Source organism: Prionailurus viverrinus, chromosome X (genome assembly GCF_022837055.1).
Source record: "Prionailurus viverrinus isolate Anna chromosome X, UM_Priviv_1.0, whole genome shotgun sequence".
NCBI lineage: Eukaryota > Metazoa > Chordata > Mammalia > Carnivora > Felidae > Prionailurus > Prionailurus viverrinus.
Genome location: NC_062579.1, coordinates 30567604 through 30584608, shown reverse-complemented (window position 1 = coordinate 30584608; position 17005 = coordinate 30567604). Strand labels below are relative to the sequence as shown.

General features: G+C 40.4%; 1 protein-coding gene across 2 annotated transcripts in view; it reads right to left on the bottom strand.

Annotated features, from left to right (window-relative positions):
• The window catches only part of OTC (ornithine transcarbamylase), an 80722-nt gene that overhangs the window by 22736 nt on the left and 40981 nt on the right, over positions 1 to 17005 (bottom strand). For both annotated transcript variants that reach the window (XM_047843438.1, XM_047843437.1), the window contains exon 4: positions 14185 to 14272. In XM_047843438.1, coding sequence (XP_047699394.1) covers positions 14185 to 14272 — 88 coding nt within the window. The remainder of the gene's footprint in view (positions 1 to 14184; positions 14273 to 17005) is intronic.

Below are 17005 nucleotides of genomic sequence, written 5' to 3'. Positions count from 1 at the left end.
AGGGAGTGCTTTCTAGTTCAACTGAAGGAAAAAAAGCATCTCAAATCCTGAGAAATGAATAATCCACTCCACTAAAGCCTCCTCATTAGAATAACCAGCTGCCCTTTCCCATCGGATGCCCTAAGGCAATGGTCCCCAAACTTTGGTGTGTATCAGAACTAAAAAACTACAGAGACCCACGTTCCTGAAATAGGGGAGAATCTGGGTCTTTGTACTATTACCAAGTTTCCTGGGTAACACAGATAACCTTAAAAACGTTGAGAACCACTCTCCTAAGGCATAGGCTTCTATTTAAAATAGAAGAATTTTAGGTCTTCTTCCTTTTCTTCAAGATCTTAATACAAATTTCTTCCACAGTACAGATATACTGATGCTTCATATTATAGAATACAGGCTTTTAACTCTATCATGATGGAGTAAGTTAGATGGAGATAGATATCCCACTAAGGTCTATAACTATAATTATTAATTCCTTATTTCAGATGAATTAGTTAATTTTATTATACCTAAAATCCTATGAGAGAGAGAGGTAGCAGAGTATTTGACTGGAAAAGACTTCTTTAAATATACATCACTTCCTAAAAAGTGTATGCAAATAGGATAAAAAAAAATCTGGATTAACCATTGCAGTTGACCTTCTGGAATCTCATGGAAGGAAAATGGGATTTTACTTCTATTGTAGCTTCTCAAATAATTTTGGGGAGCTAGAACCATGGGCCTCCAACCTCTTATGGTTTCAAGAACTTTACAGTGTATTGTTGAGTTTTGTTAGATTTAGTGTGGTATTGCATGTAACTGTTATCTTAAACATATAGATGAGGAAACCAAGTCCTGGCAAACCTCAAAGTAGTTAGAGCAAGGTTAGAAAAGAATGAAGAAAGTTGAGGCTAAAAGAGGGAGACATGAGGGGGCAATTGGAGGAGTCAATGCCCTATAGATACAAATTTTTCAAGAAGATCAAAAAAGGGCTGTTGTAGTTCCCTCCCTTGCACAATCCCAAGAGCTCTCGAAGCAAAGCAGCCAAAAGCGAAACATGAATTTACTTGCCCTGTTTATAATGCAGAGTTGGTATCCCTGGAAACCGTATGGCCTAATATTATGGGAAAGCACCTGGTCTGCTTTATTGAGGTTGCCCAACACCTCCTAGAAAAGAGGGTCTTGACCTTGGCTACCTGTCAGTACTCCCTATGGAGCTGTAAAAATCCTGATGCCACCTTCTGTCCTTTGAAAAGTTAAAGCAGAAGATGAGGTGGGGGATTCACATGAATATTCTTAAAGGTTTCCAAGTTATTCCAGTATGAAGATAAGACTAAGAACCAATGTCCTCAAAGATAAAGAGAGGAGGAGGGGGACGGTGGGATATCCTGCTGCTGGATGGAACTATGGATCAATGTGGAGGAGGAAAGTCTTAGTAGTTGCTGAAATCTCAAACTATAAGATAAGTAACGGGTAACAACATGGTATGCTATACTGGAAAGAACAAGATCTCATACACTTATAGAAGTATTTTCCTTTTAGCCCAGTCACTATCAAGAACAGTCCAGTGGCAGCAGCAGTGGCTATAATCTTTTCCCTCTCAACACTTGTAAGTATCCCTAGTGCCTAGAATTTGGTCTTAATATTGTTCTATTAAAAAAAAAAAAAAGGAACCAGAAACTATTAGAGGATAGTCAATTCTATGTCCTTGCACTGGACAAAAATCAATATATGTCTGTAACACCCTGTTGTTTCCAGGAAGCAAAAGCAATTTTATTTATTTTTATTTCTTTTATATTTCTTTCTCTTTTTAAAGTTTATTTATTTATTTTGAGAGAAAGAGCAAGAGAGAGAATCCCAAGCATGCCCCACGCTGTCAGCCCAGAGACTGATGCAGGGCTCAAACTCATGAACTGGGAGATCATGGCCTGAGCCAAAACCAAGAGTCGGACACTTAACCAATTGAACCACCCAGGTGCCCCCCAAAAGCAGTTGTAAAATTGCAGAGGCAGTGCTAAAAGGGAAAAGAATCTACTTAAAGGAGCTCCTATTTGTCAAGTTGTGATCACTTATAGTAATAAAAATCATCAAATACAACAAGTTGTGCTTGTAGAAGTCCATGATGCTAAGAAAAGGGTTATTATAAAGAAAATGTACAAAATATAATTGTAGTATCAATGAACAATGAGTATTACCACGTACGCTTCAATTTATTTACTTAAGAAAGTACTTCCATATACAGATAGATATTTGTGGGCTATTGTTAAGTATATTTCTGTTTATAAAGCAGAGATGCATATCATTTTTAATATGTGTAAATCACAAAGAATTGCATTAACTTATAAAGCAAATTCCTAGAGACAGTAGAAACTGTACAATAAATGGACAGATGCCCTCAGCATTTGTGGTTTTATATAAAGTGAGGAAGAGTCCCAACAGTTAACTAGCACCAGTTACAATATTCAATTTCCAATTAGAAAGATGATACAACCATTTATTCTAAAATAACTTAGTTAACTGTCCTAAAGAAGAATCTAAATTTTCAGACACCTCCTGTCTCTCTGGGAATAAAATTTCTTGATGACCCAACTAATTCTAAAACAGTGTCATTAAGAAAGGCATATACTTTAAAATATCGCAACCAGGCTAGGTTAATATGTCATAAAAACATTACAGTGGGTCTGCCAGAGATTAAAAACAAAGAAAATCAAATTTAAAGGATACTTTATTTTTGGTTTTTGTAAAAAGTCAGAATTTATATGAAAAATGAAAATCGAGATCCTATGATAGACAGAATAATGCCCCCCCCCCCGAAGATGCCCATGCCCTAATACCCAGAACTTGTGATTGTGTTAGCTTAGATGGCAAAAGGAGTTTTGTAGATATGATTAAATTAAGGATCTTGAGACAGATTATCCTGGGGTGGGCCCAATAGAATTGCAGTGGTCCTCATAAGAGAGAGGCAAGATGTCGGAAAAGAGAGAAGATGCTAGCCAGGCTGCTGGCTTTGAAGGTAGAGGAAGCTGGAAAGGGCAAGGACTTGGATTCTCCCCTGGAGCCTCCAGAAGGAGCATAACCCCATGGAACCTTTAGACATCTGACCTCCAGAGGTGTAAGATAATAAATCTGTGTTGTTTTAAGTCACTAAATATGTTAAGGCACCGACAGGAAACCCATATAGATCCATGATAAAAAGTGAAAACTATGTCATAAAAAATATATTCAGCCTAGTGGTTAGCAGCTTGAGTTTATTTCATCTTGAACCTACCAAAATTGAGTATTTAGCAACCCATTCAACCTGCTTTCCTAGCCTCCTGAGATGACTTTTTTTTTTTTTTTTTTTTTTTTTTACCAGATGAGCCTGGTAAAATTACATACATAAGTTCTGAAAAGGTATCAAAGTAGTCTTTTGTAGAATTTCTGACAAATCAGCAATTGATAGAAGTTTAAATTCCAGGACCATATAAGGATAAGAATAAAAGTAGGAATGGGGCACCTGGGTGGCTCAGTCGGTTAAGCATCCGACTTCGGCTCGGGTCATGATCTCGCGGTCCGTGAGTTCGAGCCCCACGTCGGGCTCTGTGCTGACAGCTCAGAGCATGGAGCCTGTTTCAGATTCTCTGTCTCCCTCTCTCTCTGACCCTCCCCCGTTCATGCTGTCTCTCCCTGTCTCAAAAATAAATAAACATTAAAAAATTTTTAAAGAATAAAAGTAGGGATAAGAATGTAAAACAACACCTGTGATGTCAATAGCGGTGTGCCCAGTTTTGTTGTTAGAATATTAATCAGCTCTGTAATCAGTATGCCATTTTATTTATATCTTTTCCTTTTAAAAATGTTTAGAGCATTCAAGGAAATCTGAAATGCTAGGCTTATGATTACGTTAAATGTTTAAAAGCATTTGATTATTTTTGCAATTAGTGTTTAAATGGTTGAGGAGACTTGTTTTGTTCATTTGACATGTATTTCATTTATTGGTTAAGTAGTATGTGAATGTTTAAAGAAGTTGTTCTGAAACTTGAACACGCATCAGAATCACCATGAGGGCTAGTTGGAAAACAGCCAGTTGTGTCTCTCAGTAGGTGTGGGTTGGGGCCCCAAAGAATTTGAATTTTTTTTTAATGCTTATTTATTTTGGAGAGGGAGAGAGAGCAGAGTTAGGGGGGCACAGAGAGAGTGGCACAGAGGATCCGAGGCGGGCTCTGCACTGACAGCAGAGAGCATGATGCAAGGCTCAAACTCCTGAACCAGGAGATCATGACCTGAAGTCCAACGCTAACCAACTGAGCCATCCAGGTGCCCCAGAATTTGCATTTCTAACAAACCCCCAGGTACTGCTTATGCTGCTAGTTTGGGGACCACATTTCAAGAACCACAAAGGAATGTTAGCTATTTTATGTTTCAAGGAATGCTAAATGCTTGATAAATTCACGAGACTAATATGTTGGACAGTAAACAAGGTACAAAAAGTAGGTCCATTCCTTTAGGCACAAAAAGCCCCTGGACATTAAAGCATCTATGGGCAAAAGGGAGTGCAAAAAAGCTTGATAGAAAATGTCACTTCAAGGGCACCTGGGGGGCTCAGTCGGTTAAGCATCCAACCCTTGATCTCAGCTCAGGTCATGATTATCAGGGTCTTGAGATTGAGTTCCACATCAAGCTCCATGCTGACTATGCTTGAAGTTCTCTCTCTCTCTCTGTGTCCCCTTGCTCCTCCCCAGCTTCTGCTCTGTCTCAAAAAAACTAAAAGGGGTGCCTGTGTGACTCAGTCTTTGAGCGTCCAACTTCAGCTCAGGTCATGATCTTGCAGTCTATATGTTCAAGCCCCACTTCGGGCTTGCTGCTCTCAATGCATAGCCTGCTTCAGACCTTCTGTCCCCCTCTCTCTCTGTCCCTCCCCCACTTGTGCTCTGTCTCTCTCAAAAATAAATAAAACATTAAAAAAAAAGTAAAGAAAATTCCACTTCAATCCTTCCACCACAGAAGCTGATGGTGAAGTGGAATTAATGACACAGGGGAAGAGGAGCCACTCCCAGATTGTTTCCACATTGGAATCAGTTGTGGGAATAAAGATGTTAAAGACCTTTAAGTAGACAATTCGTATTTATTTTGCAAATGATGCTGCTTTCTACTTTATGTTTAAAGTTACGATAAATCATAAAGAAATCACCATTCTTAGTTTTCTTCTTCCAAGCTACTAAAGATCTTTAAAAAACAAAAAACTTTTCATTGGAAACAATGACAAACCCATACCTAGAGCTGGATTTACGGGCCCATTAATAGTAATCTGGGATTTTGGTAGCTCTCCATCAGTTGAAAACCCCAGTTTTAAACATTGTAAGACCTGTGTTGTATGTGCTACACATGAAAGGCTGACAAGTTAAAATACTCTCTGGCTCTATAATGACTTGATTTTTGTCTGTTTTCATTTCCATTGCCTATACAGAGTTCTGTCTGCCTTCTGTTGCATTCCTGCAGTTTTGTAGACAATCTTGGGCATCTGTCAACAACGGTAGCAAAACAGCCTTTGCAAAATCCAGATTATCCAATGTTAAACTTTCTCATACATATCATTTTCCTCTGGAGGTTTGATAGCCAATATTAGGGTTTAAAAATAATCCACAAGTTAAAATATGTATTCAACTTGATTTTACCTAAATGTTTAAAATGTGGTCTACACCACACCCCCACCCCACCTCCCCACCTTCATCATCTCTTTCCTTACTGTGTAGAACAAGGAGAAACATGGCATAGGACTGTAAATGAAAAGACGATTCAGGAGATAAAATGTTAACATTGATTACTTCAGACTGATGGCAGTATTGATGGTTCTATCTATATTTTTAAATCTCTTTTAGTATTTCCTACCAAAAAGAGTATTACGGTAATAACCACAAAAAACCTCCTATCTTTCAAAAAAGAAAATTCCCTCCAAACATGATTTTGCAAGTAATTGAAAATGAACTAGAGCTTCTTAGAGCAATGGCTAATTCTTGGCCTTGGTAAAGAAATGAGCAAGATGAGCCTGGAACATCGTGCCATATCAAAAAGCAAGGGAGTTATCAAAGGCTAATAGAGTTATGTCAAAATGACCCAGTAGCCAATTTGAGGACAGATCACATTGGCCAAATGGGGGATAATTTGAGCACCGATAAGAACAATGACGGCAGTGAATTGAAACCTTCAAATATATTAAAATACATGACTTTATAAAGATACTAAAAAACAGAAGAACATGGACAAGTCATAACAAGACCAATTTCAACTCAATGTAGAAGAGAACTCTCAGGTGGTTTGTATAAACTCTCATCAGAACAGTCAGACTGCATCAGTATGAAACTAGATAGCCCAGGGTATAGAGTGCCCTGAGAGCAGATGCTTCCATGCAAGCTCAAGGACAATTTTGAGGAAATGGCGTAGAGGCGGCATGAAAAGGATGGCTAATCTAAATAACCCATAAAGACCTTTCTGACTTTGGATTTCTATTATTCTTTGACATTTTTTCCTTTGGTATAAGATCAAAACTTTTTAATGAATTAACTGAAATGCCCAGAAGGCCAAAACAAAACAAAGCAAAAAATACTATAAGCAAAGTCCCCCATGGCCCCAGGAAGGCCTGATGCGGACTCTGTATGGTCGGGTGAACAGATACGAAAAAGCAAACAAACAAACATAACAAACAACAACAACAAAACAGGAAAAAAAGCCACCAATATATAGTGTTCTGGGCCAGATCTTAAGAGCAAATGTGGATATTGATGAGGTGGACAATCACATAACAATCCTGATGCTGTCAGAAATCGAGTTGTTCCTAAACTCATTGGAATGTGATGAACGCATTGCACAAGCCAGAGACAAACATAACTTGTGTTCTCATAGGGCCCTGCCATGCATTCTTCCTTTTGTCCTTATCTTGCCTTAAATCGGACAGTGTGCCCCCTGAATTCCAGTTTGTTACCAGTGACACCTCCAATCAGTTGAATAGCTGACTGGCAAACAGTGGGAGGAATTTTTGGCTGTGCATGACACCACTGAGAACTCTGTAATTATTACAAAATGGATTATTTCCTGTTTTTATTTTTTAGTGAAGCAGGCCAAGGCCTTAGAGGAGACATAGACTTTATCCCCAATGTAAATTGGTCAAGGAATAAACTTGTTAACAGAGTCTCCCTCCAGGAGAGAGAACATTCCATGTACTCTGATATCTCTACCCAGGTTATAATTTTAGTTGTATCAATATAAGAATAATGAGGAAACAAAATAATACCTTTAGCAAACCTAGATGGGCTCCTCTCAAATGGTCTGGTGTTGGAAGAAACCCAGGGATGTTTAATAATTGCCACATGCAATTTATTCATGAAAGCTTCTATAATGGCCAGATTATTTTGACTTGGATATTATGCCTTGCGTTGAGGACCTCGGGGATAAATGGGTAGGGCATCATGGCATTGAGAATGACCTCCTCAAAATGTGCTATAGGAATTTCAGTGTTGGGTCACCGTACGCTGACTAGGGGACCACAGCGAGTGATGTCTCACATTAAATCAGAGCTTGTCCTGGGATTGAATTAGGCCATAATTTGGTTCAATCAGTATTACTTGAATTTATTCTGTGTGCCTGTCCTTCATAAACATTATCTCATGTATCATCATGTAACTCATTAAGATCAGTATTTGTATCTCCATTTGCTAGCTGAGAAACCTAAGAGTCAGAGGCAACTGCTCTAAACCACAAGACCAATGTGGTACGAGCTGTGACATAAACTGAAGCCCAGCCCTGCTTCAAAGCCTCTGCAGTTTACACTATGGCAAATTGCCTCTAGACTATGAATGGTCATAGTTCATGTTGGGAAGGACTGGCTTTTGTTACCATTCACCCAAGGATATACAAATGTCATGCCTGCTAGTTTTTTGGTGACCTCTGTAAAGATTCATGGAGATATCATATTTCCACTATATATATATATATATATATATATATATATACACACATACACACACACACACACACACACATACCAATTTCTTAGTTCCTAATTAGGTACCAATATTTTAAAACATTTTTTAGAGCGGGGAGGGGGAAGGGGGAAGGGGAGGGGCAGGGGGAGAGGGAGAGCAAGAATCTTAAGCAGGCTCCATGCTCAGCACACAGCCTGGCATAGGGCTCAATCTCACGACCATGAGATCATGACCTGAGCTGAAATCAAGAGTTGGATGCTTAACTGACTGAGCTACTCAGGTGCCCCTAAAACGTTTTAGTAAGAAACCTAAGAAAGATTGCCTTTTTCAGGCTTGATATCACTGGTATAAATACCTTTAATAGTAGTATTCCAGCTTTTTAAAAACATTCCTTTCAATATGACAGTGGTTCACTCCACTTGAGGACTGTGTCTCATCCACAAATCCCTCTATAACTTCCAATATTTGAACTGTCAGAATGACAATGATTTGAAAGCTTTCCGTGTTGTTACAGGGGCATGCAGATATGTGATTATGTAGTGGGTTGAATGGTGTCCCCTAAATTCATGTGAAGTTCACCTGGAAACTCAGAACGTGACCTTGTTTGGAAGTAGGGTCTTTGCAGATGTAATTGGTTAAGATGAAGTAATACTGAGGTAGGGTGGGCCCTACATCCGGTAATGGATGTCCTCATAAAAAGAGGAGGGGATACACAAAGACATACAGAGAAGCAGCCCACCTGACCGTGGAGGCAGAGTTTGGAGTGACGCAGCTACAAGCCAAGGAACACCAAGGAGGGATTCTACCCAGAGCCTTCAGAGAGAGCATGGCTTTGCTGACACATTGGTTTTGGACTTCTCGCCTCCAGAGCTGTGAGAGAGTAAATAATCTCTGTTGTTTTAAGCCACTAAGTTTGTGCTCGTTTGTATGGCAGCCCTAAGAGACTAATACAGTGGTTTATGCTGCTTTTCCTTTCTACTACTTTTCCATTGGTAGAACACATTCTAGCGATTGCTACCATAAGTAAATTACAGCTATAGGGAAAGTGAGTAGAGTGGAACCAGCATCACGTTGTTGGGTTCTACAGGAAGCCTTTCGTACTCATGGTTCCTGCAGCTGTATGACTAAGTGCCGTATTACAGTGAGATGACTGTGGAGCTATTATGCCCCTTTCACTGATGGACTCAGAACATTAGGCATAAACAGCTCTGATTATGGAAGAACGAGAAAGCCCTGAAACTGGAGTGATAATGCCCCACTGCTGTTGCTAAGTTCCATCCGATTTCAAACTTCTGAAGGATGCATCATCTCAGTCATGCTAAGGTGTCACTTCTGGTGTCACATGTAAAAGGACAAGCCCACAGTGAAGGGAAAAATAGACTATCCAACGCTTAACCCCAGGAGAGCACCAGAGAATTGGCAAAAATCTGAAAACACCCTCACAGCTGAAGTAAATTTACCTGAAAAAATACGTATCTGTTGTGTCTTCTGGTATGTTACGGGGTGGGAAAGAATTGCTGAGAGAGACTTTTCAAAAGAGGGAATTGAGCAATGCTTGATTCTCTCTGATGGGTGCTTGGCCCTACAGGGATCCACACTGAACTGCGGAAACAGTTCAGATCTTGAGGCTGCCCTCCTATGGGTGCAATATGTGCTCCCTTACCAGTTAGGGTGCATCTAGGTAAAGGATATTTAGCAAAATCCAGAAGAGATGAGAGCTCAGTTGTGCAAAAATGAGTTAACACAGCAGTTCTGACATGGCTGTCTTCGAAAGGCCTACTGACAGGGCTGGCCCTCAGCTGGCGTCTGGGAACTTAGACTTCGGGAGGGTTTCCACCAGTCCTAGAAATAGTAAGGATGGTTCACTGCCTAAATTGTATAAACACTATGGATGATGTTGAACACTTCCCTTCCTCCTGGGAGTCCAGAACTTGGGTTTATGCTAGGCTGAGGGTGCCACACAATCTAAAGTAACCCCCACAGATCACCCTGCTTTTGCTTCGTCCTAACACTCATCCCAACCTGCTGGTCTCGTCACGCTTTCTTTGTTTAGTGAAAGCCCCCTCCCTCTAGAGTATAATTTCCATGCAAACAAGGATTCTGTTTGATTCGACCAGCATTTCATTCTCAGTGCTAAAACAATTCCTGGAAGAAAACCTAGGCATTCAATAAATATTTTTGAATAAACAAATAATTAAATCATTTGACTAAATAATTGACACTTTGGAAATTGCACTTAACAGCCTTCGGGAGGCTAGCCCAGTTTTGCCTTTTTCTTTTCTGTTGCCACATTCACTGTATTCCCCCTTTGGGTCTTCTCTCACCAACGGGCAGTCACTTTTTTTGTTTTATTCCACCGGGCCCCCAAAGTAGCCAGACAGGCGGATGGAGAGGCAAGGCCATCAATCAGTGTCAGGTGTGCACTGTTCTCTTGATTTGAAAAGGCCAGCACTGTCATTTAAACATCATCCCATCTCTTCACATCTTACAAAGTTTAACTTTGACAAAAAGCAAGGAGAGGCAATTGCTATGGATTTTACGGTGCATATTGGCAGGGTAGATGTCATTAAGATTCACTTCCTTGCTTCTCCTGTTCAATTGCTTCTGTGAAAGGCAGTGGACTTCTCCTGTCTTCTTCAGTTTAGATTCATTGAATTTCGGAATCTCAGCCATATCTTGTCAGATATTTTGGCAGAGGAAGCAGGAATGGGGTATACAGAAGAAAGTCAGATGCCACGGTAGCTACCCTGCCCCCCTTGCTGACATCCCCACCTTGCATTTCAGCCTCTTCTGTTTATTGCGCTATCCTTAGTCTCCTTGTACCTAAGTATTTCCTCCTGCCCTTCCCTAACTGTGCCTGTCCACAAGGTTCAGCCTTCTGCAGTTCTCCCACAATGCAGTTCTCCCACAGTCAGTTCTACCACTGAGCTTATAGTTCTATTTATCCAGCATTCAACTTCCCCCAAGGTCTATCTCCAGTGGCCTGTGGACATTCATATTGGAAGTTCAACCTTTAATGCAATATGTCTCATACCTAATCTAGCACCCTCTCTCCAAAGCAGACACTCCTTTCATTTTTCTGCTTCTGCTAATGTATCCACAGATATTTTAAGAATAACCAATGTGAAATCATTTTGCCTCCACTATCAACGTACCCTTCACAATCGGTTATCATGAAACCATATAAATATCTTATTAACTGTCCCTTCCTTACCATTCCTTTAACTCACACACTAGCACAGTAGATTAACAGCACAACAGCCCCGGATTACTACACAACCTTGTAATTCGGGGTTTTGCAAAGTGTGGTCCAGCCACCCAGGCAACAGAATCATTTGAGGGGCTTGTTGAAGTATAAATTCCTCAAAACTATCTGAGCTCTCACCCGCAGAGTTAGAATTTCTGAGTCTGGGCCCAGAATTCTGCATTTGTCTGCATTGGGACACCCCTCTGTTGAAGGCCTACCACTTCATAATCTAGTATATTTGCATGCACTTGAGAATATAAATTGGGCCTTAAGGATCAGAATTCCCTCACTTTATAGAAAAGGAAACTACGATCTGGGGAAGTTTTCACCTATGACTCACAGTAGGTAAGTGGCAAAGCTTGGACTAGGTCTCGAGCCTTGTGATTTCCAAGCCATGCCTGACTGCTAGCCTTTTAAAGGCCTGCATGGAAGGTTGGCCCTTGGATGGCATCCGGGAATTTCAATTTGGGGAGGGTTTCCAGGACTGATAAGAGTGGCCCACTGTGCCTAGAATGTTTTTGTTTTTGTTTTTACAAACAATATGGTTTAAAGTGAATGCCTGCTCTCCTTCTTAGTGTCTGGATTTGGGTACATGTCAAATGGAGGATGCTGTGTGACCAGCCTCCAGTAAAAATCCCGGGTACTGAGTCTCTAAGGAGCTTCCCTGGCTGGGAGCATTTCACACCTGTTGTCACAACTTGTTACTAAGGAAATTAAACGGGCCTTGAGTGATTCCATGAAAAGGACTCTTGGAATCTTGCATCTGGTTTCCCTTAGACTTCTCTACATGTGCCTTTTCAGTTTGTTGATTGTGTTTGGTATACTTTCACTGTAATAAGTCACAGCTGTGAGTATGACTATATGCTGAGCCCGTGAATCCTCCCGGTGAATCATCAAACAGGGGGGTGGTGTTGGGGACCTCAACACACATAAGTCAATGCTTTCCATAATGTATTTCACCGTCTCTCTCCTGGATTATATATGAGAGGCAGTAGGGGTAGCCAAAATAGCATGGCCTTTAAAAAAAAAACAAAAAAAAAAAACGTGATTTAAATGCTGACCTCACTGCTAAACTCCATTACTTCTCTAAGTCATGGTTTTGTCATCTATAAAATTGGGCCAATAATACTTAATGTGTAAGGCTTTTACAAAGATTTAGAGATAATGTACAAGAGGGCCACCCTTTAGGGAGGAGCTATTATTTTTATTCAGAGTCTTTTGGGTAAGAAGGAATGATCAGAATGAATTCTATGGATCCACTTTTATGTATCCGTATATCCACGTAGCAATGGAACTAATTACAAAGACTAAAAGGTCCCAATTACGTTGGAACTTGTGAGCAGATCGTTGTTCTTGGGACCTGTGTAGAGCTCCTCTAAGGACTTGCATGGGAATTGTTGTGTGGAGAGCAAACACAGCAAAGAACATGTTTATACTCATTCTCAGCTTTCAACCCACGCTTGGTTATTTGTCTCTTGCTTTTGGGCTCCTGCCCACTCCACTGATTTCCGGGTCCTGAACTTTTTCTGGCTGTCAGTCTGCACCCCTTAACCCTTTATTGGATGTTCAGCCGTTCCTCCAAGTTTATCCTTTTTGCAACCACTACTTCACACATGACTTACCATCATTCGCTTGGTTCTATATGGAAGATCCCCACTGAGACTTCTCCCCTGGATGTGCCCCTGGCTTCATCCCTTAACCAGCTTGTAATATTTGCTTAGGAATGAAGTATAGGTCACTTTTGTGGAAGCAGAAGTATTAGGCAAATGTAACCCCAGTCAGCGGCAGCATATTTGGAAGAAAAACTCGTTTAGGTTTATTTATTCTTTTTGTTCCATGCATCCGGAAGATGAACACAAATGCTTCTCAATACTAACATGGTCCTATCTGATATAATATCACTAAAAGGTCTAAAGATGAGTTATTTCAAATCTAGCAATTCAGAGGAGGTAGATTCTTCAGTACATACGAGGGTAGCTTCCATAAAAAGTAGTGTTGCAAGGACACTTTATGGCATATCATTTTCGGGAAAAAGTCATTAGTCTTTGATATCAAGCGTGAAATATTTAAACAAAGACATTTGCTCTGTAGTTCTCATTCAAACATGCTCTAATGGTGACAGCATTTCATGGGGAGTCTGGGGGAGGGGGGGGTCTATATTTCAGTCTTTATAATATAATGGTTAAGAGACTTTTCCTACCTCTACTTCTATCTAGATAGGGGTGAGCTACTAGTGCTTGACAATAGAATGTGTGTGCAAGTGATTGTGTCACTTCCCTGCTAAGGTGAGTTTGAAGCAAGTATCCCATCCCTATACTCTCTTCCCCTAGCTCCTGGCCAGATGTAGACACCCAGGATGACCTTGGACACCACACGTTGAAAATGGTAGAGCCATTCTCATTTGGAGTCCCTGAAAAGCCACATAAATAATGAATATTTCCCTCTTACTAAGTTACTTACTAATGGCTAACATCCACACTACTTTAGCCATTGACATTATAAAATTTTTGTGTCATAGTAGCTAGTACGTTCCTAATTGTTGCACCTCTTTATGCCAATCTATTTGGTTTGTTATAGGATTAAATAAGTTAAAACAATGCCTAGCACATAATAAATGCTCAGTAAATGTTAGCTGTTAATATTATTACCTGCTCTGATGCTAACTAGTTAGTGAGTCACTGAACATGTCAGTTTCCTTGGACATCTGTTTCTTCAGCTGTAAAATATGAGTCACACTTGATGTTTTCCAAGTTTCCCTAAGTTTGAAATTTTTATAATCAGAAACCCTTTCAAACTGCTAAGGAAAAAAAATTATCTTAACCCATAGAAACTGACCAGAGGATGAGGAGAGAGGTATTCGGAGCATCAGGTAAAGAGAGGAGGAAAACAGAGAACAGTACAAAGGATGCTGAGGGAGAAAAACCTTATTTAAAGAGAAGCATATTTCCTTTTTGAAATTTATCAATTCTGAAATAAGCTTTGAAGGGAAGAAGATTTACAAACCGAGCTGTGTCCGTGAGACTTTCATTCACACCCAAATGAATATCTTGCGTGGTAAGAAAACAAGGGTGTCCTCCCAGAAGTGCAAAGCCTACAATAAAAGAAAAAAGGGGGGAAAGCATTTTGAAAAAGAGAACTAAAGTAGAAAACAACATTGGGGTGTCTGGGTAGCTCAGGTTGGTTACACGGCCGACTTTGGCTCAGGTCACGATCTCGTAGTTTGTGAGTTCAAGCCCCGCGTCGGGCTCTGTGCTGACAGCTCAGAGCCTGGAGTCTGCTTCGGATTCTGGGCCTCCCTCTCTCTCTGCCCTTCCCCTGCTCATGCTCTGTGTCTCTCTGTCTCTCAATAATAAATAAACGTTAAAAAATTTTTTCAAAAAAAAAGAAAACAAAATTATAATTGGCACCATCTCAATTGAAAAGTCAAAAATTTTAAAGCTCTCTAATGTCTCTACTAGGAAATTCCCAGGCAAAGCAAAATGAGTGACTGCGAGAGGTAGATAAAATTTTCTGTAAAGACACTCAACTCTCCTTCAGATGGGGGCCCATTTATCTACCCTGTTGTTCAGAACCTTTCAATAATGGGGCATTGTTCCCTTCTGGAGGCTATGCCTGGTTTTGATTCTTTAAAATGTATAATGATGTCCATCCCAGAAAATGGAAAAATAAAATGTAGTGTGGGATATCATGGATTACAATGGAAAACTACTCAGGAATAAGAAGGAATGAACTCTGAATACAACATGGATGAACCTCACGACAATTATGCTAGGTGAAAGAAGCTAGATACGGAAGAGTAGATAATGTATAATTCCATTTATATGAAGACACAGAATAGGCAAAATTGCCATAGAGTGGCAGAAATTAAAAGAGTAGTTGCTTCTGGAGAAGGTGATTGTCTAGGAAGCACTGGTGAACTTTCTAGGGTAAGAGGAATGTTTTAAACTTTGATAGAGTTAGTAGGTTTATAAAAGTTGAGGGGTGCCTGGGTGGCTCAGTCGGTTAGGCATCTGACTTCGGCTCAGGTCATGATGTCACGGTCTGTGAGTTCGAGCCCCTCGTCAGGCTCTGTGCTCATAGCTGGGAGCCTGGAGCCTGCTTTGGATTCTGTGTCTCCCTCTCTTTCTGCCTCTCGCTCCTCTCTCTCTCTCTCAAAAATAAATAAACATTAAATTTTTTTTTTTAAAAATTGAAAATAAAGTAAGTAGTTGCTTCTGAAATGGAATGAAATAATTCTATTCTACCTATTTTATGCTAGTTAAGAGTGTTCACTTAAATATGCCCAGACTAGGATTTTAGCTAGAGGGTACTATGTTCTGACTCTGGCGATGACTATTCCCAGAGCACTACCATGTCCTAGCACTTTATAAACATTCTTCCATTGAAAACTTTACTCTAATAAGAGCACAGTAGATATTATTATAAGAACTTCATAGGCAAGGGTTCTGAGAGTCAAGAGTTTAAAAACTTGTTCAAGATTGTTTTTAAGAGCCTATGTATAGCCCTAGGGCTTGCCATAGGGGAGCCAGCCCTTGAGCTAACTTACAAAGGAATTTGCAAAGACAAGACAACATAGTGGAACTGGACTCCGTCTTCTTCATCTGGAAAATGAGGCAATTTGCCTAGAGCCCTTAAGATCCCTTGCAGATGTGATGTGCTACATCCCAGGTAGAATCAGAGAACGTGAAACACGCTAACAATCCTACTTGGTATGGGTCCTGTAATAAAGAGTCTGACTGAATTTATGATGTTTAACTGCTACCAACTTTCAAGCCAACCATCACTCTCTCTTCTCCTTCTGCCCTATACCTAGGCAAGCTGGTAAGAATGTACAGACACTCCTTGCTTTGGCACTAGCGGGAGGCTCAAACTAAACAAAACCTGGCCAGTGCATGGGAATCTTCACCCCAGCCCCACCTCCTAACCGCAAAGCCCAGGACGGTATCATTTTTCCATACTCTGATGCCACTTTGAGACCAGCATGGGAGTCAGTCCTGCTCTACCCAAGAAGCCACATTATGTGAGTAATAAACCTTTTCATACCCTCTTGGTGCTTGTGTGGCATCCTCACTGTCAATAATCAAATCAAATTTTTGTGGAGGGCACATTTTGTCTCTGTGGAGTGACTGCACTAGGCCTTGGCATCACAGCATAGTTCTGAAATTTATGCATTCATTCTACAAAATGTGCCTGGTGCTATTCTAGGTACCGGGAAAAGCATTATAAACAACAGGGTACAAGTGCCTGCTTAGAGTGAACTTACATTCCAATGGGGAGAGAGATAAGTAATAAATTGAACGAGGAGGCGCCTGGGTGGCTCAGTCGGTTAAGTGCCTGACTCTTGATTTTGGCTCACGTCATGATCTCATGGTTCATGGGGTCAAGCCCCACATCAGCACAGAGCCTGCTTGGGATTCTCTCTCCCTCTCTCTGTGCCCCTCCCCCAATCACGCACCCATGCTCTTTCTTTCTCCCTCTCTCTCTTTCAAAATAAATAAATCAACGTTTAAAAAATAAAGTGAGCACTGGGTGTTGTATGGAAACCAATTTGACAATAAATTTCATATATTCAAAAAAACAATAAAAAAATAAAAAAATAATAAAAAATAAACTGAATGAATAAATGAAGTATGTTGTTATGTTAGATGTTGAGAAGTGCCATAAGAAAAATAGAACAGTGAAGGGAGATAGGGAATATAAGGAATGAGTTGTAATTTTCGTATGATCAAGGAAGCCACACTGAAACACACCAAACAGTGGAAAGAGCATGTCCTGAGGTCCTCAGGAAGGGTCACGACTGCCGGGTTCAAGGGACAACAAGAAG